Source organism: Sorex fumeus, unplaced genomic scaffold (genome assembly GCF_029834395.1).
Source record: "Sorex fumeus unplaced genomic scaffold, SorFum_2.1 ptg000051l, whole genome shotgun sequence".
In the NCBI taxonomy this organism is placed as follows: domain Eukaryota; kingdom Metazoa; phylum Chordata; class Mammalia; order Eulipotyphla; family Soricidae; genus Sorex; species Sorex fumeus.
Window position 1 is genome coordinate 35,562,672 of NW_026606108.1, and position 25,713 is coordinate 35,588,384.

General features: G+C 39.2%; 2 protein-coding genes across 3 annotated transcripts in view; both read left to right on the forward strand.

The window, feature by feature from the left end:
- Positions 1-25,713, forward strand: part of TGFBI (transforming growth factor beta induced) — a 151,922-nt gene that overhangs the window by 117,350 nt on the left and 8,859 nt on the right. The gene's annotated exons all lie outside the window — the stretch shown is intronic.
- The window catches only part of SMAD5 (SMAD family member 5), a 54,123-nt gene that overhangs the window by 20,149 nt on the left and 8,261 nt on the right, over positions 1-25,713 (forward strand). For both annotated transcript variants that reach the window (XM_056124351.1, XM_056124352.1), the window contains exons 2-5: positions 12,126-12,694; positions 18,713-18,964; positions 21,459-21,578; positions 25,297-25,518. In XM_056124351.1, the coding sequence (XP_055980326.1) occupies positions 12,292-12,694; positions 18,713-18,964; positions 21,459-21,578; positions 25,297-25,518 (997 nt within the window). In that variant the 5' untranslated portion in view covers positions 12,126-12,291. The remainder of the gene's footprint in view (positions 1-12,125; positions 12,695-18,712; positions 18,965-21,458; positions 21,579-25,296; positions 25,519-25,713) is intronic.

Consider the following 25,713-nt stretch of genomic DNA (forward strand, 5'->3'; position numbering starts at 1 on the left):
ATTCTTTTGCACTTAGTCTTTTCAGTCAGGTAAGAGTATGTTCTATCCTTCCTACAGAGGATTTCCAGCATAGCACAGCAACAGAGGTTCATAATGATGACTTAAGGCAGGGGGATGGGGCTGGAGGGAAACTGGGGGCATTGGTGGTGGTGGGAAATGTAAACTGGTGAAGGGACAGGGGTTGGAACATTTTATAACTGAAACCCAATCATGAACAACCTTGTAACTGTGTATCTCACTGTGATTCAATAAAAAGTTTAAAAAAAAAATTTAAAAAAAAAGAAGCTCACACCACTTTAAGTTTTCATGGACTAATGATATTTGCTCCCGGAAAAACCCTGTTTAAAAATGAAACTACATAAAATGCAGATTTTGCAGCATAAGATCTGATTGAGACTTTAATCTTGAAAAATTAAAACTTCAGAAAAACATTTGGTTAAAATTACAAGCATGCATTAGTTCTTATTAAAAAAAAAGAAAATGAATTTAGTGGGATGGCTAGACTTTCTTCTGAGAATAACTTAGTAGCTTGACGTAATATCCTATATGTTTGACATTTGTGAAACTTAACATTGAGAGGATTTGCATTTTTTGTCGTTGATGTTATTTGGTTTTGGTTTTTGGGCCACACCCAGTTGCCCGGGGATCTCTCCAGGCTGTGTGTTCAGGGATCCCCCCTGGATGTTCTCAGGGGACACCCTATGTGGTATTCGGGATAGAACCAGGGTCAGCCACATGCAGGGCAACTACCTTAACTCTTGTACTATCTCCAGTCCAAGGATTTGTATGTTTTTGTGAAGGTGTTTGATATATATTTCTCTCCAAAGACTTGAAAAAAAATCGCTTGGTAGCCCCACATTATTTATATGTTAACAAAGAATAAACTTGCTTTACTGATTAAGTAAGTGGTGAATCCCCTAAACTCACTGCTCCTCATCAGTGCAATTCCCATGTAGTAACTCCGTCCATTTTTGTCATATGATTTCACTCCCCAGGGTCTTAGAGGTAAAAGGAACCACAACACTCCTGGTACTCATGCTGTCTTCTATGCTTATACTTATAAGTACTTTGTCAGCATCATGGAGTACAGACTAACTCATGTGCTCCTAGAGTAGTAGAGTAAAACTGAATTCCTACATTGTTTACCATCATTTTGGAAAACTATGTGAAATATTGTAGTAGCATTGTCCTTCCATTGTTCATTGATTTTCTTGAGTGGGCACCAGTAATGGCTCCATTGTGAGACTTATTGTTACTGTTTTTTGACATATTGAATACGTCATGGGTAGTTTGCCAGGCTTTGCTGTGCCGGCGGAATACTCTCAGTAGCTTGCTGGGCTCTCTGAAAGAGGTGGAGGAATTGAACCCAGGTTGAACGCATGCAAGGCAAACACCCTAGCCTCTGTGCTATCGCTCCAGCCCAAAATATTGTAGTATTTGTATAATTTGCAGTATCACTCATGTGAGATGCTAGTGATTGGGGACTAATGTAGTAAGTCAGAAATCCACTGGTAACTTTAGAAAAAAAATACTCTTTATATTGAAGTACATCCTATGAAAATGCACACATCATATATATATATGTTCAGTGAACTTTTACAAATGTTTACACCTGTCACCATCACTCAGATTATAGAACTTGAGATAGAGATAATCTCTAGTACCCTAGAAAGCTTACTTCTGAGATCATAGATTAACCATCCCTCTTTCTGAATGCCATTTGTTTGGAATGAATTAACCTGTGATCATTTGTATCTGATTTACTACATCTTTGAGATTTATCTATGTTTTGCATGTTTGTTCTTTTCATTGCTATGAAGTATTCTGTTTGAACTTATTCTATGATTTCTTTGTCTACTATTGATTGATTTGAGTTGCTTCTAACTTGGGACCATTACAGATAAAGTTTCAATTTATCTGTTTTTCTGTGAACACGTGTTTTTGTTTTGGTGGATACTTATTTCTGTTTTGTTTTGTTTTGGTGGAACTTATTTCTGTTGCTGGTATGCCTAGGATTGGTATTCTGGATCATGGGGGATGTTTATCATTGAGAGAGCCGATTATTGGACTAGTTAATATTCCTAGTAGCAACATAAAAAATTATAGTTCTGTATCACAGTGGACATTTAGTTTTCTGATCTTTCTAATTCTAACTCATCTAGTATAAAGTGATGATATTTGATTGTTTCACTTTTTTCTTTCATAACTAATGATCTTAAGCCCACTTTACTACGTAATGATTATTTTAAGATCATTTTTTTGTTAAGTGCCTGATCGTATCTTTGACTTAGTGAATTTTTCTGAAGAAATTTGATCCTGTTTTTACCTTTTTTTTAAAAAAAAAAACCATTTTTTTTGGCCATACCCTGTGTGGTGCTAGGGGAGCATATGCAATCCAGGGATTGAATGGGGGTCAGCCATGTTCAGGGCAAGTTCCCTAACCTCTGTACTATCTGTCCTGTGATTCTTTTTGTAAAACAAGTTGGTTTAGATAATGAGAATTGGTTGGAATTCCTTGTACATACCACTTAAGAATTTTAGGAAAAACTGCATTTTTAGAAAGTGTGGTTTTAAAAAGTACATTTAAGAAACATTTTTAGAATTCCATCGGATGTACTTATATTTTTAATCATTCCATATTTAAAGACTTGAGTGTTTTGTTTCAATCTCTTGTCTTCCCATGGCTACTTTTGAGAAAACACTACTATTGAGTCTCCAGTTTTTGGAACTTATTACTCTTCATGAAGCTAATCTTTCAAGTCTAATGATGCCTGCTGACTTTCCATATGTACATCGTTAGGGGAAGTATCTGCTCATCTTTCTTCACTGTTTTATGGGATTATGGTTGTTGGGCTTTGTGAGTATTTCATATTATATATCTTGGATATCAGTCCTTTATCTGTATTACGTGCAAGTATTTTCTCCTATTCAATAGGGTGTCTCTTATCTTGAGTTTCCCATCTTTTTTTTAAATTTTTGTTTTGGGGATTGTACCTGACTAGACTCCTGGCTCTGTGTGAGAGCCCAGGGGACCTTATGGGATGCTGGCTATCATTGTATATCTTTGGCCCTGCAACACCTTTTTATTTATTTTTTGTTTGGGGGCCACATCCGGCAGTGCTTGGTGCTTACTCCTGGCTCTGTACTCAGGGATCATTCCTGACAGTGCTTTGGGGACTATTTGGAGGTGTTTGAACCTTTACTGGGATCAAACCTGGACTGGCTGCATGAAAGGCAAGCATCTTACTTGCGACTATCTCTTTGATTCCCACAAAAACTTTTTAATTTGGTGTGGTCCCACATACTTACTTTTTGTTTTGTTATTTTTGCCAGTGAAGTCAGGTCATTGAAGCTACCTGAAATCCATATCCTGGAGAATGTTGCCTGTTTTATGGATTCTGGTCTAATTTTGAGGTCTTCGATCCATTTTGCATCATCTTTTGTGGATAGTGTGAGAGATGGGTCTGATTTTTTTTTTTTCCATATGGCTGTTCAGTTTTCCTAGCACTATGTGTTGGAGAAGCTCTTTTTACTCTGGTTCATGCACCCAACTCTTTCGTGTCAATTAACTGTTCACAAATCTGAGGGGTTATCTCTGGCTTGCAGTTCTGTTCCATTGATCTTCTATATTCTAGTACTACACAGTTTTGGTCACTGTCACTTTATAATATGCAACACCACCTATCACCTAAAATTGCTTTGGCTGTTGAAGGAGTTTGATGATTCCAAACACATTTTAGTAGAATTCAAAGAATGCCATCAGAATTTTGATGGGAACTATATTCAGTCTCTGTAATACTTTAGGTAGTATGAATATTTTGACAATGTTATTTTTTCCAGTGCATGAACATGGACTGCTTTTCTATTTCCTGTTGTCCTCACATATTTCCTTCAGCAGTGATTTACAGTTTTTAATGTTGAAGTCTTGAACATCTTTTGTTGATTTCTAGGTATTTGATGTTTCTTGACATTTTTATTTTTTAAATTTTTGGGTTACACCTCTGGGTACTCAGTGCTCAGGGATCCCTCCTCATGAAGCTCAAGGGACCATATGGGGTATCCAGGATCTAACCTGTTTGTGTGCAAGACAAGTGCCATACCTGCTGTAATACTGTTTCAGTCCACAGACATTAAGTGGGGAAATCTTTTAAATTTGCCTTTTATCTAGTTCATTATTTGCCTATAGAAATGCAACATGAAGGCTTGTAACTATCATGGTGATTCAATAAAATAAAAAAAAGAATTATAAGTACATTTATGTGCCACATGGCCGATGCAGCCAACCCGGGCAACCTGGGTTCAATTCCTCCGCCCCTCTTGGAGAGCCCAGCAAGCTACTGAGAGTATCTCGCCTGCACGGCAAAGCCTGGCAAGCTAGCCATGATGTATTCGATATACCAAACACAGTAACAACAAGTCTCACAATGGAGACGTTACTGGGCCTGCTCAAGCAAATCCATGAACAATGGGATTACAGTGCAGTGCTACCAAGGTAAAAATATGATAGATAGAAAAGCAAAACTTTTTATGTAGACATTTCTAGAAAACCTATTTTCATCATCTCAGTGTATCATGTGAAAATACCAGTAAAATATAAGGCAAAGCAGAGCATCGTATTTTATCCCCAGAAAAAAACAAATGCAACAAATTTTTATGTGTTGATTTTGTAGACTGCTACTTTGCTGATTAGTTAATTTTTTCAAAGAATCTTTTCGAAGGACCTTCAAGATTATGTTTGTTCTGTCATCATGCACCATAATGAAATCGAACTGATACTAGATAATGAAAAGATGAGTCAGTATAGACAAATCAGTGTCACCCCATGTCAACTCAAAAAAAGCATAAAAATAATATGACCATATGCAAAGAAAGCTTTTGACAAAATTTAACATTCATTCATGATGAACATTTCCAACAAATGAGGAATAGAAGGAACGTAGCTCCTGGTACAACAGATGGTGCAGCAAATCCACAGCCAACTTCATACTAAGCGGTAAAAAAACTGTCTACCGTGAGAGCTCAGTCATAAGGCAAGAATCTCTACTCTTCACTGTTATTCAGTAGTTTTTGAAGGCCTTGCCACAGCAGTGTCTTGCCAAGACATTTGAGGCATTCAGATGGTGAAAAAAAGTTGTTAAACACTATTTGCAAACATCTGACCTTCTCTTTATTCCCATTCTCTTTCATCTCTCCCTTGTGTTCCTACTGTGCTTTTGTACCTGTTAATAAACGTGTCTTTTTACCATCACTTTATCAGTAACACTCTTCTTGGTGGCCTGTGAATGCTGTCCTATACACAGGTGTATACTTGCTGTTTTCTTTATTCAGTTAAAAATCTCTCCTTTTTTTTTCTTATTTGAACAAATGTTTACTTTAGCATTTCAATGACTTAGGAACTTTCACTCAGTTTTACATGGTTCTGTAATCAGGATCACTCCCCCCCACCCCCCCGCCTTTTTTTTTCTTTTTGGGTCACACCAGGCGATTCACAGGGATTACTCCTGGCTCCGGACTGAAGAATTACTTCAGGTGGTGCTCGGGGGACCCTATGGGATGCTGAAATTGAACCCAGGTCAGCCGTGTGCAAGGCAAATGCCCTACCTGCAGTACTGTAGCCCTGAGGATCACTTCTGACAGTGCTTAGGGAACCAGATGGGATGCTCAAACCTATATGGAATCGAACCTGGGTTCGCTGTGAGCAAGGCAGGCACCTGAATCACCATACTAACTCTCCAGCCTCTTTAAAAAAAAAAATTAATACACTACTCATTTTTTCATTTAATAGACATTTGTAGGTCTGGGGACTATGGTGATAGGTAGAGGAAGATAGAGCTACCTACCTACTGATATTTCAGGGGGAAGACATTAATAGTAAATTCATAAAGTAAAGTGCCATGAAAGAAAATTGAGCAGGATCAGGAGATAGAGAATGTTATGTGCTATTTTGATGAAATTGGTTAGCAAAGTCCTTTCTTGCCAGGTGATGTTTGAACAGCTAAAGTGAGAGAGTAAGAAGAATGTGGAGTATGTGAGAATGATCAGAAATGAGTTTGGAGGAGTGCCCCAAAGCAAAATCATGTAAGGGGAAGACAGTGGGTGATATTTGAACAGGGAAGTGACAAGGTTTGTTGTCCTTTTAAAATTCTTTTTACACTAGAACTCTGAAATTCTGTGTAGTAGAAAAAAATGTAGAAGCTTTTTCTTACATAGGTGTGAAATGATTTTACTTTCCCTGTTATTCTGCACCTTCTTTTCAGACCACCATTTAGGTAAAAAGAAATGTGTGTACATACATATGTATATAACTGTCACTGTCACTGCCCTCCCGTTGTTCATCGATTTGCTTGAGCGGGCCCAGTAATGTTGTGAGACTTGTTACTGTGTTTGGCATATCGAATACGTCATGGGTAACTTGCCAGGCTTTGCCATGTGGGCGAGATACTCTCAGTAGTTTGCCGGGTTCTTCGAAAGGGGCGGAGGAATCGAACCTAGGCCGACTGGGTTGGCCACGTGCAAGGCAAACACCTTCCCGCTGTACTATCACTCCAGCACAATTTGCTCATATGTAAAATTTCTCTGAAACAAATTAAAAGATAAATATAAAATTATTTATGAAGACTGGTGGTAAGGCACTTGCCTTGCATGTGGCTGTGCTCCTTTTTTATTGCTGGCAGTGCATGTCATTCCTGAGCACCACTAGGACTTACTCCTGAGCTCAGAGCCATGACTAACCTCAGAGCACTGCTGGTATGGCCAAAAAAAAAAAAAATTAAAAAAAAATTATGAGACTATGGAAAGTGAATACATAATATATATCAAGAAAGTATTTTTCAAAACCATCTAGAAAAGTATATACCTCATAATGTCCATCTACCTGAATTTTCACAAATTAAACTCATGCACTACTATCACCTAGTGTGAGTGCTTTCCCAGGATGGTTGAAATGCCCAGATTCGTTTCACATGACTACATGCCATCCTTCCCTTCCAAAAGTAGCCACTATCATGATTCTTACTAGCATGCATTAACTTGCTCTTTATACCAACATTTTATTTTTTTTTCTTATATCTATTGAATCACTATGGGAAAAGTTACAAAGCTTTCAGGTTTAAGTCTCAGTCATACAATGATCAAACACCTTTCCCTTCACCAGTACTCATTTTTCACTACCAAGAACCCCAATATACCCCCCCACCCCTCCCAATGCCTGTGAGGAAGATGATTTCCACTTAACTCTTCTCTACATTGATTGCATTCATCACTTCGACAATAGGTGCACCATTATTGTTTAGAATTTCCCCTCCCAACAATCAGAATTGCTGAAAAGGCATTGTGAAATACTTTGTTTTCTATAGCTGGTATGAGAATCATAATGTCTCGTGGCCACAAAAGCGGCCACGCAATTTTGAATTTCTGCAAAGAGCCAGATAATTACGAGATTGGTTTCTGTGCATCTGGTGTTATGGCTGTGCCAGAGAGCCACTCGTGGGGGGCAACTCGTGAGCTCGGTAGGGTGTAAAGGACGAGGCAGTACCGCCCCCCTTCCCATGAGACTGCAGTTGCCCCGTCAGCACCGGCCCATACCTGGCTTTCCTACAAGCTCTGAGGTGGCGGCCACCTTGCTGCTGGGGGGAAAATGGCGGAAGGGAGCAACACCCTTTCCCTACCGGGGAGGCATGGAGCCGGAGTTTAACGCATGGACCGTTCACTTTTCTGCTGCAAGCTGCCGGGCTCTGACTAAGTCCTTTTGCCTCTTGAGCCATGGCCATGCTGGAAAGCCGCTCGTGGGAAGCAACTCGTGACCTCGGTAGGGTGTGAAGGATGAGCCAGTATGATCCCCCTACCCATGAGTCTGCAGTTTCCCCGTCACCGCTATATACCAACATTTTAAATCTCACTCTTTTCACCGTAACCTAATTTAGATTATATGCTATTTTTAGCCTTATGCAGCTAATCCCTTAGTAGGTTTCCTTTGTTGAAAGGGTAAAATAGTACAGATCTTTATAGAAAAAAAAATCAAGCAGAATCTCTACCTGTTTTCTCTTCCCCATCCCATACCTCTCTCTAGTGGTAATCATATTGAATAATACATATTTAAGTAGCCTTCTACTCCTTGTTCTGTGTTCACTTACCCAAGTAACTCTCCTCATTAGTACAGTAGTAAAGAGAAGGACCACGAAGACCATAGTCACTGCACACTAGATTAGTAGTTTTGCTAAGGACTTGTTAGCAGTTATCTACCATGTAGTATCTGATATTATACCCTGATACCAAGCTCCTCTCCTTTTCTCTTCACCTTTCCTCAACAGTGACTCTCCAGTGATCGCATGTTTCTCACACATGTCCTACCATGTCTCGTCTTCTTTCTGCTCCAGTATTATTGAATAAGTAAGAGCTCAGCTGGTTTTATCTCCTTTCTGCCAGGAAATGCTGTCTTCATGTCTGCTCTATCTCTCACACATACACACACACACACACACACACACACACACACACACACACACACACATTTTTTTTTTTTGGTTGTTTTGGGCCACACCCAGCAGTGCTCAGAGTTACTCCTGACTTTGCACTCAGGAATTACTGCTGGCGGTGCTTGGGAGATCATCTGGGATGCTGGGGAATGAACCTGAGTTGGGTGCATGCAAGGCAAGCACCCTACCCTCAGTGCTATTGCTCTGGGCCCCTATATAATTTTTTGATTGTGTCCCTTTACCTTTTGAAATTTCCCTTCCCCTCTCAGAACATTAAAGCTTGCCTTTACTCTTTGTGGTCAAATGGCTGTATTTATTTGTGGAGTTGGGGCCATATCTGACTTTGCTTAGAGCTTACTCCTGACTCTGCTCAGGGGATACTTCAGTGGTGCTTAAGGATCACATGTGCCAGGGACCAAACTTGGGTTGACTGCGTGCAAAGCGAGCACCTTAACTGCTGTACTAGATAGTCCCCAGCCCCCAGGGGACTTTTATCCTGTGTTAATGATGGAACTACAACTGGGATCACCCCTTGTGAGAATTTGTTTAGCATATAACACTGCACCTGTGGCCTGTTACTAAATAATTATGTCACTGCCTGCACAGCAAAGCCTGGCAAGCTACTCGTGATGTATTAAATATGCCAAACACAGTAACAAACAAGTCTCGCGATGGAGACGTTACTGGGCTCACTCAAGCAAATTGATGAACAACAGGAGGACCGTGACCGTGACCGTGACCGTGTTTCTTGTTATATTTCTTTCATGTCATTTTTGTTTAAATGGAAAAAGCCACCCTACCCATGACAGGGTAAGACAGGCAGGTGTTCCCTCAGCCTGGTATTAAGCAGTATATCTTGTCTCTCTATCCTTCCCCCATTCCATAGCTCCAGCTGAGCAGTCTAGATCACTACTGCTACTTGGTCTGCATCCAAGTCAGTTTCTGGCACTAAGATTCTCATAAGCATATACTTAGTGAATAAATCAATAGGCTTTTAAGCCAGACCTACTAGTTGTGATTTCTTTTCTTTTCTTTTCTTTTTGGAGAGGTATTCACCCAGGTAATACTCAGGAGACCTGGGCTCCCTCCTGATGGTTCTCTGGGTCTGAGGTTCAGTTCAGCGACTGGAACTGATGCTTTTTAGGTCCTGTGAGAGCAGGGATTACCCCAGGCCACCCGATGATATTCAGGGCTTCCAAGGCCATATGTAGAGGTTTTTTAGGGGAGGCTTCTAGGGCCATACCCAGTGATTCTCTGGGATCATGTGCTAGGGATTGAGTCAGGTCAAGTATGTTCAAAACATGCATCTTAAACCCTGTATTGTTTCTCTCATCCTGGTATGATTGTTTTTTGTTGTTCTTTGTTTTTGAATATTGAATATACTCTCTGTAGCTTGCCGGGCTCTTTGAGGGGGCGGAGGAAATCGAATCAGGCTCGGCCCGGCTGGCTGCGCGCAAGGCAAATGCCCTACTGCTGTGCTATCGTTCCAGCCAAACACGGTAACAAGTCTCAAAATGGAGACAAGTCTCAAATGGAGACGTTACTGGGCCCGCTTGAGCAAATTGATGAACAATGGGAGGACAGACACAGTGGGGGTTTTTTTTTGTTTTGTTTTTAAGGATCATCATGGTTATTTATAGTACATAGGCATGAAAAGCATAACTTTTTGTTTGGGGCCACACCCTGCTGTACTCACAGCTTACTCCTGACTCTGTGCTCAAAGATCACTCCTAAGGGTGCTTGGGGCACCATATGTGGTGTTGAGGATTAAACCTGGGTTGAACCACACACAAGGCAGACCCTTACCTCCTGTTCTGTTTCTCTGCCCCTAACAATTATGAATTGTTAAGCTGTCAGTTATCATTTAACTCAGGTGTGTGTGTGTGTGTGTGTGTGTGTGTGTGTGTGTGTGTGTGTTTACCTGGAATTTAACTGAGTTTTGTATTTTTGGGAAGATGCAACCTGATAGCCAGAATATCTTGACACCAGAATTTGTTAAGCGTTGTCAAAGGTAGAGCTGTAACATTATTAGACCATTTTGGGCACAAGAAAGGAAGCATCTTTTGTTACTGACATCCTTTTTTCCAAACATTACTCCTGCTATTTCACTCGCTTATTGTCTGCAGTTGGCTGTGTGGTGTCCACAGGGGATTTTACCCACTCTTATCAGTGGAATGCCATGCGCATCACTTCCTTTCATTATCTTTGTCAAGAACACCCTAATGGTGCAGATGGTGGTCTGCCTGGAACAGGTTCATTAATTTAACATGCTTAAAATATCAGAGAAGGCAGTAGGAATTATAAAACCATAAGCTGTTCTTTGTTTTGATAAACTTTGAAATTCTTTAACTCTGTTCAGCATTCCCAGATTTAAAAAGATAATAATTGAAAAAGATAATTTAAAAAGATTTAATAAGAAAATTTTTAAATAGATTCAAAAAATATTTTTTTCTGGTAGTTATATATGTTATTTATTTGAGGATTTTGTGCATCTTGTATTGTGAGAACATTTAATAAAATATGCATTTAATAGTGTGACTTGAATATGATTATAATTTTGGGGTGTTTTTTTGGTTTGTTTGTTTTGCAAAGCTACCCGTGACATATTCATTATGCCAAAAACACAGTAACAACAAGTCTCACAATGGAGACGTTACTGGACCCGCTCAAACAAATCAATAAGCAATGGGAGGACAGTGACAGTGACCCACTGGTACTCAGGGATTACTCCTGACTCTGCACTCACTCATTAATTACTCCTGGCGGTGCTCGGGTATGGGATGCTGGGGATCAAACCTGAGTCAGCTGCATGCAGAGCAAGTGCTTTAAGCACTATCTCTCTGGCCCCAACTATTGCATGCCCTGTAAGTCTGTGACACATTTTAAAGAAAATAATAACCTTAGAGAAGGACTTGATCTCTTTAAAACTTTTGTTCTGGTCAGGATGCACTGTATTCATAATTTGTATATAACATAATAGTATGTTACAGTGGGTTACAAAAACAAGTCTTTTAGAATCAAACCTCAGAAGGTCATTTGGATCTTAGTAATCTGCCCAAAGGAAATAAGTCTTGAGACTTGTTTTGGAGAGCACATAGGGGGTAGAGCAGCTTGTTTTTGGTTGTCTTTTGGCACTTCCAGTGAATTATTTGTTTATATTATGAGGAAGGAAGTGAGTGGTCATGGAGCTTTAAAATTTCTCTTCCTTGACCTAGGATTTTTTGTTGGTTTATAATGCTTTTCTGCTTGCATTTATTTATTTAGGGCCTTCCAAACAGTGCTCAGGAGACTTAGCACTGCTTTGTAGGCCCAGGGCCATTTCTGGAGATACTCAGCCAATCAGGGCAGCAATTAAATGCTAGTGCTACTGGGCCCCTGTGGTATCAGTGACCATCAAGGCCACACCTGGCGTGCTGGGGCACCTAAAAACTACCTCTAATGATGCTGGGGGGTGGGGACAGGGGGAATTCAGTGATGCCAGGGATCGAACTCGGATTAGGTGTCTGCAAAGCAAGTATCACGGAGCTAGACATCTGTACTCTCTCTGGCCTTTTCTGCTCTTATTACCAAAAGCCCAACCTTTCTGTTATATTGATTTAAGTGTATGTAAATTATGTTCATTTTCATTAGGGATATTATTTTATCTTTCAGGACTTGAACCAATGAAAGACGCCTATGGCACTTTTGAAGATAGAGGTCGCCCCTCTTCTTTTAATTGGAACTTCTGCGTAGGACCGCATGTGACTTCGTCTGTGACTTGTTCTTCCAATAGCCATTGACTTTGAGTTGCAGAAAGGTCTCTGAAGATCCATATCAAATGACGTCAATGGCCAGCTTGTTTTCGTTTACTAGTCCAGCAGTGAAGCGATTGTTGGGCTGGAAGCAAGGTGATGAGGAGGAGAAATGGGCAGAAAAGGCGGTTGATGCTCTGGTGAAAAAGCTAAAAAAGAAAAAGGGCGCCATGGAGGAACTGGAGAAGGCCTTAAGTAGCCCAGGACAGCCGAGCAAATGCGTCACTATCCCCAGGTCTCTGGATGGACGCCTGCAGGTCTCTCACAGGAAAGGCCTGCCCCATGTCATCTACTGTCGGGTCTGGCGCTGGCCCGATCTGCAGAGCCACCACGAGCTAAAGCCATTGGATATCTGTGAATTTCCTTTTGGATCCAAGCAGAAAGAAGTTTGTATCAACCCGTACCACTATAAGAGAGTGGAGAGTCCAGGTAGTGTTACTCTTTTGAGAATTAAAAACAAAACAACTTTTCTTGATTTTCCCCCCCCCCCCCCCCCTTTATTGCAATTAAAAGTTTAGGTAAGCCTTATGTTTCCTCCTAGAAGATTTTAATTTTGGAAGGAATACTGGATTGCAAATTTAGCTTCTTATATATAGGTCTCAAGTGGCTTGTTCGCTGCTCACTGTAGCCAATCATCTGTACACACTACCTTTGTGTGGACCAGTGATCTTCAACCTTTCTCACATGTGACCCAGCTCTAGTCCTTGTGCCAGTGATTGAAAACAACTGCTGTGAATGACTTCCCTGCTACATCTAAACTCTCTATGTACAATACAGCTCTCCTTTGTCTGATCAGGAGATTTCTTTCTATAGCTATTATTCCTCTACAGTGTTGGATATATGTTACAAAACTCTGGGTTACGAGACTGTACTATTTCTGACAGCATACAAATAGTGCTCATCCTACAAAGTTAAACAAATTAGTGTTCTTACCCTCCACCCCAGATCCATTCCACTGTTTTGTGTAGTCCTTTTGTAGGAATCTGTGCTAGCTGATTGATTGTCTTCCTGTCCAGTTACTTTCTCTTCACTACTGTTTGACTTTTCACAGTCCCTGGTGATGACCTTATTACCAGTAAAGGGGTCTTCTCCAGTCCCCCGATTAATTCATAAAGTTTAGTGTATCATCTGATACATTGGCTCTCCTTCCTTTCTACTAGAAACTTTTTCTTAGTGGCATCTGAAATACTATACTCTCTTGGTTCTCTTGCCTCACTCGCTGGCTGATTTTGCTCAGTTTTTTAGTCTATTTAATCTGAAAAATGGACAAACCTGTAATCTGTTTTCCTGTTTCCATAGGACTTAGTCTTTAGTCTCTGACTTTTTTTTAATCTTTATTTTCCTCTGTATGTAACTCTCATCTTCTTTAAACCTACCTTATAAGCGGATGCTCACATCTTATTTCATTTGGTTTTTGGGCCACACCTAGTTGTTCTCAGGGCTTATTCTTGGCTCTGCACTCAGGGATCACTACTGGCAGACTCGGGACCATATGGGATGCCAGAGATTAAACCTGGGTCAGCTACATGCAGGGCAAGCACTGTGCCTGCTGGACTACCACTCTGGCCCTGATGCTCATGTTTTAAACTCAGTTTTTACTACTTTGGGGATTATTACACACGAAGAGCTGGTTCACAAGCTCTGTGATACTACCTGGCCTATCTTCTAAAATCTCAAGAGTTGTAATAAGTTGTAATAAAATCTCAAGAGTTGTAGTTTCTTGTTGCTACATAATGGATCATCACCAGGTAATATAAAACACATTCATTATCTCACGGTTTTTGTGGCTCAGGAGTCCAGACCTGGTTTCTTTATGGGTCCAGCACTCTGCTATTGCAGAGTGGTGCACAGAGTGGCTGGAGCAATAGGACAGCGGTTGGGCGTTTGCCTTGCATGCAGCTGGCCTGGCTGAACTGGGTTCAATTCCTACGCCCCTCTCGGAGAGCCTGGCAAGCTACCGAGAGTATCTCGCCCGCACGGCAAAGCCTGGCAAGTTACCCGTGACATATTCAATACGCCAAACACAATAACAAGTCTCATGATGGAGATGTTACAGGACCCGCTCGAGCAAATTGATGAATAACAGGAGCACCGTGCTTTTTTTTTTTTGAAATGAGCTAAATTATAGATGAAATGGTAGCTAGTTGTAGTTTCTTGTTGCTACATAATGGATCATCACCAAGTAATATAAAACACATTCATTATCTCACGGTTTTTGTGGCTCAGGAGTCCAGACCTGGTTTCTTCATTGGGTTCTTTGGAAGTCTGTAATCAAGGTGTTGATCAGGGTTTGGTCTCACCTGAAACTCAACTTGGGCAGGATCTGCTTCTCAGCTCATGTGACTGTTGACAGGATTCAGTTTCTTGAAAGTTATTTGGCTCTTGCAGGTTGGTGTCTGGAGACTGCTTCCATGGCTTATCACTTGACCTTCAAGTAGAACCTGTCATAACCTTCAGTCAGAACGGGAGAAAAGGTGTCTTACTAGACGGCTAATTTTGTTCTCATCCTTTGTGTCGTATCTGTCATCTTTGCTGTATTGGTTAGCAGCAGTATAGCTCACAGGAAACATACTCATAGGGTATGTTTACACAGGGTGGGAATTGTGCAGACTACCTTAATATCTGCCACAGTGCGTTTCCCATAGAGTCCATGAAAGCCCAGTATGGTAAAAAAAGACTGAAAATAATACTGGATGTGGAAACCAACAGGCCAAGAAGTGATGGTGCTGTCAGGGAAAGTTAGATTCAGGACTCTAGGGATACCCCTTGGAGCTGTAGCATGAATAAATCTGTGAAGAAAAGATGTGATAATTTAATAGAAACATAGTCTGAAAACTCGCAACTGTGATATTTGCTAAGAATTGCTAGGATTATAGGCTAGAAATTTTATTGTATTTCTCATTGTCAGGGTATCACTAAGACTTTTAGGTAGTAGAAATCTTATTTTTGTAATCCAGTTTTTCAGCTATGATTTGTTCTATAGAAAAGTTAGTGACAGTGGCTGAAGAGATAATATCGCAGATAAAGTGTTTCCTTGCATGTTGACTGACCTAGGTCTGATCACCTTATGATCCTCTGAATGCTCCCAGGAGTAAGCCCTGCTGCCAGTGTGGCCCAAAATTAAAAAAAAAAAAAAAGTCAAGGACATAGTTCTGATTTGCTTAAGAAAACTAATCAAGCATCTGATACAGGATGGACTCTATCATACCAGCATTAATGAAGTAGTAGTTGCAATAGTACAATATTTATTGAGCACTACAAACTAGGTACTTTTCCTAACTCTGTGAAGTTACTCCTTTATAGAGTTAGAAAAGAATAGTAACATTTTATCACCCTCAAACTTTACTAATAAGTTTGCAGTATGGGAAATCAGCACTGGAAAGGGAAGTCATCTAACCTATTTAAGATCACATAGCTATTAAGATATGTGAGATCATATGGGAGAGCCAGATATATTCCAGAAAGATGAAGATAAAAGATCAAGGTAGTTGGAAAGTAGGTAAAATGGAAAAACAAACAAAATAACCCAGAAAGCTAATTCAGGGAGTCATTATTTAATCTATAATATCTAGGCATTTAAACCAGGGTGTAGAATCAGGCTTTCTGGATTTGAATCCTACCAGTGTCACTACAGGCAGATTCCTTAACCCTTCTATGACGTGGTTTCATTTTAAGATGAAAATAATGCTTATATTTTAAGAGGATTTGATCTCTTAATGTATGAAAAGTGCTTAGATTAAAACAGTAACTGGGAGCCGGAGCGAGAATACAGTGGGGAGGGTGTTTGCCTTTTACTTGACCTACCAGGTTTGAACTCCAGCACCCCATATGGTCCCTCGAGCCTCCCAGGAGTAACTCCTTAGAGCGGAGCTAGGAATAACCCCTGAGCACTGCGGGGTGTGGCTGCTAAACCAAAATAAATACAACAGTAACTGACTCGAAGTAAATTTCAAATTAATAATCTAATAAAGTAATACATTCTGGAAATAGAGCATGGGGGAAAAGACAAAAAGAGAAAGTAACAAAATACTGCTGGAAGAATTCCCAGAATTGAAAAATCGAAAGGGGTAGGGAGTAAAGATAGTAAAACAGGTAGAGGATTTGCTTTGTAAAAGCAGCTCCCTCGGTTCAATTCCGGGCATCCCATATGGTCCCCAGAGCCCACTAGGAGTGATTTCCTGAGTGTAGAGCCAGATGTGGTTACCCAAACAAAACAAAACAAAAAATGAAAGGGGGTGCAGAGAGATAACACAGAGGGTAAGGTACTTCATACTTAACTGTTCCCCTAGCATCACATATGGCCTCCTGAGCACCCCCAGGGATGATCCCTGGCACAGAACCAGGAGTAAGTCCTGAGTACAGTTGATAATGACCCAGTGGCCACCTTCTCCCTCCCCAGCTCCCCCCCCCCTCAAAAAAAAGAAAAGGCCCAATAAATGCTAGAAAAGAGCCCACAGCAAAATAGTAATACATCTAAGATAAAAAGATTCTGAAAGATCTCAGAGATAAACGACTAGGCACTTAGTAGTAACAGTGAACATGAGAGTTATTTCTCAATATAATTCTGGATTCTAGAAATAGAGCAGTTACCATGAGAAGCTATTCTTGAGTGCAGAGTGTATGTGACCCCAAAACTAAACAAAACAGACAAAAATGAAACAAAATAGAGCAGTATTCCCGACCTCTAGAGAGAGGGACAGTAACGGGTTCTAGGATTTGTAGAAAAACATTTTTATATGTGCAGGGACTCAAAATGCATCTTCCTTAGATCTTTTTCCCCTAAGGAAGTAAATAGAGGACTAATACAGGATGAGGCCGAAGAAGTGGAGACCTGCTAGAGAGAAGGAAATAGAAGGCTGACGACTCAAATTTTCGGGATGCAGTCAATTGACTTACAGCATCTGAAAATTAAGCTGATAAGAATCTGAAAGAGCTGTTGGATCTGGGGCTGGAGAGATGGTACAGTGGGTAGGGTGCTTGCCTTGCATGCGACCAACCTGGCTTCCGTACCTGGCATCCCGTATGGTACTCCATGCACTGCCAGGACTAACGTCTGAGTATCACTATTGTGCTTCCCAAGACAGAAAAATAACCCCACCAGATCTGTTGCATCTTTGCAAGTATTAATGCAATATGTTAAGTTTATTTAATCAAAAGTTTTAGTATAACTTTATGGTCCGGTGGATTGGAGTTGGACAGAATGACACAAGAACACTCCTTCATTTACCATAATAGTCTACAGATAATGTCTCAAAAAATTAATAACTATATTTACAGAGTAAATGTTTAAAAAATGGCTGATCTTAAATTTATTGTCTCTAAAGATCAGAATGGTAGGAGGCTTAGAAATTGCTGGGGTTTTTTTTTGTTCTTATAATCTTTCAGCATAAACACTTTGAAGCTCCCCATGTATTATTCTGGATGAAAATAAAATAACTCCCCCAAATTATATGCACAGATAATATAATGGTAAGAGAAGTCAGTTGTATTAACTGAAAGGGGGGAAAGGTAACAAATTTGTTATGGGTTAAAATTCCTAAGTAATTATTTGACTTAGTCTTTCAGATTGCTTGCCACCTAAACATAGAAAGCCTTGCTCTGTAATTCCCTACTCCAAGGCAGCTGCCCCATCATCTCAGAGAGGTACAACAACTGGTAATGCACATTTTAACAGGATAATTGTCATCTGATGTCAATAATTATGGCACCGATTCATTGAAATGAAAGGAAACCAAACATAGTACAGATGTTGACTTCAAGAGCCTCTGGTTTCTCAGGTATATGAGGGGAAGTAGGACCTGCTTGGAGTTTAAATTAGTTTTGTTTTAATTTCTCATGAGAAAAGATAACCAGACATTGGAATATATATTTATCAGAGAAAGTGAGCATGTGAAATAAGCCTAACACTTACCTCTTTAGAAATATCTCAAGGTTTTTAGGTGTTGCAGTTTTTCATTATGCTCATGGTTAGAAATCTCATTTTGAGTAAGATTTCATGCTCACAAAATCTTAACTCTCCCCCACCCTTAGCAGTTCTCTGTAAAATTCCAGGTGTTAAGGTCGAATCAGATGTCTTTATTTTGCAATTTTTGGTTTCATTCCTGGCTAGCTGCAAGTGCTCTTCCTCTGGTGAAGTCTCATTTCATTAAGGTCCTTGTTTCCTGCTTGTTTTATATGATATATCACAGAACTAGAGTGGAGGAATGGTGTCTTTTGGAATTTTCTGTCTTCTGGATTAAATTATAGAGGCTAAAGGCCTTTAATTATTATGCAAGTAGAAGACTCAAGATTCTACAAAACATTTTTTCCTAAGAGTGAATAGTCTTTTTGACAATTATTACTGCCCAGAATCATTTCTGTTAGCTCTTTAAAATGTATAGGATATTTGTGTCTGTCCTTGGTCACAAATGACTTGATTATTATTATTATTTTTTTTTTGTCTTTCAGTTTTACCTCCAGTGTTAGTGCCTCGTCATAATGAATTCAACCCACAACACAGCCTTCTGGTTCAGTTTAGAAACCTGAGCCACAATGAACCGCATATGCCACAAAACGCCACGTTTCCAGATTCTTTTCACCAGCCCAACAACACTCCATTCCCCTTGTCTCCAAACAGCCCCTATCCACCTTCCCCCGCCAGCAGCACCTACCCCAACTCCCCAGCAAGTTCTGGACCCGGAAGTCCATTTCAGCTCCCAGGTGAGAAATTGTTTTATGGATAGGAACAACAATCCCTGAGAATTAGTAATTGTATTACACTAATAGCCCTAGTGAATGAACGTTTTTGCTCTATGTTTGCACTAGCTATGTTTTATATTCTTTGATAATTGATTTCAAAAACAGTTTCGAATTTGTTTTGCCAAGTACTGTATGTTTTAAAAATTGAAAGTACTTAAACTATTTTTTTTATGATTTATGAGACTAGGTACTGTTTGAATGACTTATCTCAACTGATACTGCTTTAAAAGCTATTGCATGAAATTTAACCTTTCAAACAACAAATATTTGTAGGTAATATTTCAGTTGTGCAGATGGAAAAAGAAACTGATGTTATTCCCAAGATATTAAGTAACCTGTGTAAGGTTGCACAGCAAACATGTGAAATTTCAAACGAAGGCTTTCTGACTGAATTGTGTGCTCATCTGACTAACTGTACTACATTGCTTGCTAAATCATTTTAGGCTTTGGAAGTTTAAAATAAAATAAACCCCCAGTTATCTTTTGTTAGAAAACAGGTTATCCGAATTGCCTGGGAAAATGATAATTTTTATAATGTTTTTAAATTTTGTTAATGGTATGTTGTAAATGGACACGTCATTTTATCATTGTGACAAAATTAGAAAACCTGTTATTGTCATGCAATGTGGGGAACAAGGGTGATGAAGATTTATGGGGATTAAATATCTCAATTTGCCATTCAGTTTGCAGTTGGATGTGTATTCCAAAACTAATTCCTATGGTTTATGCTAGATTTTGTGTTGGTTGTAGCTCTGTTTCAAAATTTATCTTGTATATACCCTGGGGTGAAAGACAAATTATAGTTTGTATTTATAGTTACTGAAACAAAAACAGATTATAACTGTAGCTTTTGCTAGGATTTTCAGCCTTGGAATTTAGAAGATTTCTTTCTATCATTTAGTTTCTAAGAGAATTGTCCAGTCATTTAATAAGCCACATTAACAAATTCTGAATGAATTAGATATCTGCTTTTGGCGTTGATGATAAATTTTTAAAAGGGGTAAGTTTTGCTTTCCAGTTTTAAATAACAGTATACAATTCACGATGGTCTTGATAATTTAAAAGGCCTTTGTAGCCCTTTCAAATATCCAAACTAGCACAACCTGGTTCTTCAATTTGATTCTCATTAGTTGACCTTTATCACATATTTGATTCTAAACAGACACAAAATTTTCTTATTTTGATTTCTGGAATTGGTTTGGACCACACCTAACTGTTTTTAGGGCTTCCTCCTGGTGGTGCTCAGGAGACTAGAGGTGTTAGCTACAGATGGAACTTAGTTGGCTGCTTGCAAGGCAAGTGCCCTACCCACTGTATTTTCTCTGGCCCTAAAGACAGAATACTTTTTCCTCTAAAAAATTTTTTAACACTGAGCCCGGCAAGCTACCGAGAGTATCCTGCCCTCATGGCAAAGCTTGGCAAGCTCCCCATGGCGTATTTGATATGCCAAAAACAGTAACAAGTCTCACAAGTTGTTGTGAGGCGTTACTGGTGCCCGCTCGAGCAAATAGATGAACAAGGGGAGGACAGTGCTACAGTGCTATCCATCACCAGTGTACCCACTTTCTTCTTCTAAGGTCCCCCCTCTTCACAACCCCCCCCCATTTTCCACCCTCCCTGCCAAACTTCAGTTCTTTGGATTTATTCTCCAACTGTATTGCCTTTTGTCCTTTGTTCTACCTTGCTGTGTATCTTTTAAGTCCCATATATGAAATATTATATTTCTTTCCTTCTGACTGACTTCACTTAGCATGATATCCTCTGGTTCCATTCATATCACGGTAAATTGTATGATTTTGTTCTTTTTCAGAGCTGTATAATATTTTGTTGTGTATCTGTACCACAGCTTGATCCATTCATTCGTAGTTGCGCATTTGGTTTGTTTTCATATCTTCTCTGTTGTACCAAGCACTGTGATTAATATCGGTATGCCATAATCTTTTGAATTAATGTTTTTTGTGTTTGGGGGTAGATGCCAAGTAGTTGTAGCATTCAGTAATGTGGGAGTTCTATTCCTGTTTTTATTGAGGGATCTCCATACTGCTTTCCAAAGAAGTTGAACCAGACGATACTCCTGTGAATGAGGATTTCTTTCTCACTACAACTCTGCTGACCCTGGCTGTTTCCAGACTTTTTGACATATGCTAAAGGCAGAATTCTTCACCTTGAATTCTATTTTAATGAATTTTAGTCCTGACCTTACTGTTCTGTATTGTTTGTGGCCCAAAGCAAATACGTGTAGACACATAGTAGGTTTTCAGTAACTGTTGAGTGTGCTGTTTTCTTTCCTGTTCCCTTCACCCAAGATAGCATCCTACATATTTGTCAATCTTTAGTAATGGATCCTGCAGGTAAGCTTAAGAATTTTTAAATGCTTTCAGAATAATAACTTTGAGAAGGCTGCAAATTTAAATTCTTCTTTTGGGATTTTGACTTCTCATTTTCTTCCACTCAGCTGATACTCCTCCTCCTGCCTATATGCCACCAGATGATCAAATGGGTCAAGATAACTCCCAGCCCATGGATACCAGCAATAATATGATTCCTCAGATTATGCCCAGTATCTCTAGCAGAGGTAAAGAAATGCCCTGTTTACTTTGTTGTTTTAACTTGTTGACCGCTTTTTATAAACTGCTTTAACATGGTATACTTCAAAGCATAAAACTTATTCATGTCAGTTGTATGATTCAATGATTTTTTTTTCCAGTATCACCACAATTTATTAGAACATTCCTGTAACCCTTTTGTTTGTTTGTTTGTTTGTTTTGCTTTTTGGATCACACCTGGCAGTGCACAGGGGTTACTCCTGGCTCATGCACTCAGGAATTATTCCTGGCGGTGCTCAGGGGACCATATGGGATGCTGGGAATCGAACCCGGGTCGGCCGCATGCAAGGCAGACGCCCTACCCGCTGTGCTATTGCTCCAGCCCCACTTCTGTAACTCTTAACAAAATCTCCTTTTTACCTACCTTTAATTTTCCCCCACTTATATCCTCAGTTTCATATACTCTCAAAATCCACATTGGTTTGAGACCATAAATTCCTGTTTGTTAGACGTTAAGAAAAAGGTGCTTCACTTGCTGCATTTCTTAAAAGAATAGTGTTTTATGTGTTTGATAATACCGAACACACTGTTTTTTCCCAAGAGCCTTACATTTCTAAAAATAGTTAAATTCTAGGTTTCCTGATAGTTTTTTAATGTCTTAGTGTTGAATAACATCTTTCCTTTTTCAAGGTTAGAATTTATATAGAGATTTTGTCATACTAATTCTGTAAGTCACAGAATTTATCTTTATCTAGAACAAAATGATTCAGTATGAAGTTTTATATTGGAATTCTCACATCTCATTTATTTTGTGACTTAGGTAAACTTTTAAAAATTTACCTTAGAATGTAATTTGTAATTTGCAAACAACTGAGTGGGTTCCATTAAAAGACCTGGTAATCACATTTTCTTGCCTCCCAGATACATGTCTTTTTCCACCAGAATTCTTGTTTTACTCGTGTTTTGTGTTTTGTCTTTTTCTGTTTGTTTGATGAAGGTGGCAAAAGGAAAATTAAAGCTAAGCTGTAGTGCCTTCAGTCAGCTGTTAGTATTGTCCTATGCTTGGAGCACAGTAAAACTTTTTCTATTTTTTTTTTTTATCTTAACCACAAGTGTCATTTTAGTTTCGCTTATTAGCCTTTCATGCCCCTGTAAATTTCTGCTCCTTATTTTCTTAAGTTTTCCTGACACTATTCTTTTAACTTCCTGCTATGCATTTGCATGTGTGCTTGGTTATGGGCCCCGTGGGACTTCTCTTTATGGGTCAGTGCTGATTTTTTTTCCCCCTTTGTTCTGCATCATCTAAATTCTATGCAGTTGAATAATAAACATTAAGTTTCAAAAGATAGCCAGTTCAGGAGCCAGAATTAACCATACAGCAGGTAGGCCTTGCATGCATGCAGATGACCCGGGTTTGGTCCCCATATGGTCACCCCCTATGGTCCTCAAGCCTTCCAGGACTGATCCCTGAGTGCTGAGCCAGGTCTGTGCCCTGAGCATCTCTGGGTGTAGCCCAAACACTGCTGGCACCCTCACCTCCCTTCCCCCCCAAAAAAAAAATTAATCCATTATTTCTGTACTGCCTCTTTAGCTTAACTGATAGTTCTTACACTTTTTTTTTTTAAATTTTAAATCTGACCTGACATTCTTGAGGAAAATTGAGAAGTTCCTGATTTTTGTGCGCGGTTTTAGTTCCAAGAAAGACATTTCTGCTAGCATTGAGTAAAGCATGTCTCTGTGCTTTCTTCCTCATTGTGAATATTTGATTCTTTCACAAAATGGAATTTGATCAGTATTTTATCTTAGGTATATATTGTTTTTTCAATAGCAGTTGTGGCATTTAACATTAAAGGAGTATATATCATCTTTTACTCATACACAATGCTTACATAGTTGATATTTTTCACTCTTTTTTATTACTTTAGTTTTCAGATCAGTTTTAGCCTTACAGATTGATCAGGTTAGTTTGGGCAGAAAGTGCAGAGTTCCCACATGCTGTCATTCCTCACATACATGACCTCTCCCATTATCAGTATATCCTATACTACTATTACATTTCAATTAATATCTGTCCACATAGTGAAGGACATCTTGGTTGATTACATGATTTGGCAATTACGAATAAAGATCCTATAAACATCTGTGTGCAAGTTTTTTGTTGAATTTAAGTTTTCAGTTCCTTTGTATATACCAAAGAATACACTTTCTTGGTTGTTTGGTAGGAGCAAGTTTAGTTTTGTAAGAAATCATCCAACTCTGCCATTTTGCAATTCCCACTAGTAATGAGAGTCCCTGTTTGCTCTACATACTCACAAGCATTTGGTGTTATCAGTGTTTTGATTTTGCCCGGTTTAGTGATTTTATATATATCTATATAGTAGTGTTTTATTATTTTGATTTGTATTTTCCCTGATGACATGATACAGAGCATCTTTTTATGTATTTGTTAATTTTGTTCTTTGGTGAGGTCTTTGCTCATGTCAGTTGATTTAGTTTTTTTTTTTTGATCAAGTCAGTGCCTTTTTTTAAAAAAATCAATTAACAATGTTGTTTCATAAAATCCAGCTTGTCAATGATTTCTCTCATGAATTTTTTTTGGGGGGGGATATTGGGGTCATACATATTTATGTCCAGGACTTCCTTCTGGCTCCATGCTCAGGGATTACTTCTGGTTGGCTGGGGACCATATACACAGTGCTAGGAATCAAACCTGGATCTGCTGTGTGCAAGCCAGTAACCATACTCGCTGTATCTCTGTAGTCCCTCTTTTATGGATATTGTACTTCTAGAAGTTTTAATAGTTTTAGGTTTATATTTATGATTGATTCTGACAGCGGGTAGGGCATTTGCCTTGCATGCGGCTGACACGGCCGACCTGAGTTCGATTACTCCACCCCTCTCGGAGAGCCCAGCAAGCTACCGAGAGTATCTTGCCCGCATGGCAAAGCCTGGCAAGCTACCCGTGACGTATTCGATATGCCAAACACAGTAACAAGTCTCACAATGTTACTGGGCCCACTCGAGCAAAATTGACGAACAACGGGAGGACAGGGACAGTGACAGTCTGACTTGCTGTATCTCTCTAGTCCCTCTTTCATGGATATTGTACTTCTAGAAGTTTTAATAGTTTTAGATTCATATTTATAATCAATTCTGATATTTGTGTGAAGGTTATAAAATACATGTGTAGATTGATATTTTGCATCTGAGTACCAGTTGTTCTTGTTCATTAAAAAAGACTATCTTGTCTCCATATTTTCCTGAATCCTTTGTCAAGATAAACTTAATATATGTGAATATTTTATACATCTTGAATGTTGACTCCTTTCAGTTTTTTGTTAGATTAGTGAAGGGCAAATAAATATTTTCTCCCAGGTCTTGGGGAGTCTTTTTTATTCTGGTCATTGTTTCTTTTGTTTGATGTAATCCTATTTGTTTATCCTTGCTTCTGTTTTTTTGGCCAGTGGCATTGAATTATTGAAGGTGACTTTAGATACAGCGTCCTGAGGGATTTTTGTCTATTTTCTTCAATATAACTTGTAGGTTCAGGTTTGATACAAGGTCTTCGATCCATTTTGGATTGACATTTTTGGGCATAATGTGAGATAGTGGTCTGAGTTTATTTTTATACATGTGACTACTTGAAAATCTTTCTGTGCTTGGGTTTAATTAAGTTTAGAAGCTCAGAGAATTGGGAGTTTCTGAGCATCCTTCATTAAACCTGATTTCTGTCTGATTTGTTCACAGACGTTCAGCCAGTTGCCTATGAGGAGCCCAAACATTGGTGTTCAATTGTCTACTATGAATTAAACAATCGTGTCGGGGAAGCTTTTCATGCCTCTTCTACAAGTGTGTTAGTAGATGGATTCACAGATCCCTCAAATAACAAAAGTAGATTCTGCTTGGGTTTGTTGTCAAATGTTAACCGGAATTCAACAATCGAAAACACTAGGCGGCATATTGGAAAAGGTAATCTTGTCATTTCCCTACAGCCATGCATTATGTGAGAAACTGAAGACATGGTCTCTTCTTGAGTCACAGGTGTTAAAGGTGCATTACCTAAAGACACGGTTCTCTTACTCAGTTTTATTTCCTACTGCTTAGGATCTGAAATCACTTTATATTTTTGTTATTTTCTGACTCCCTGAAACAGGACTAAATACT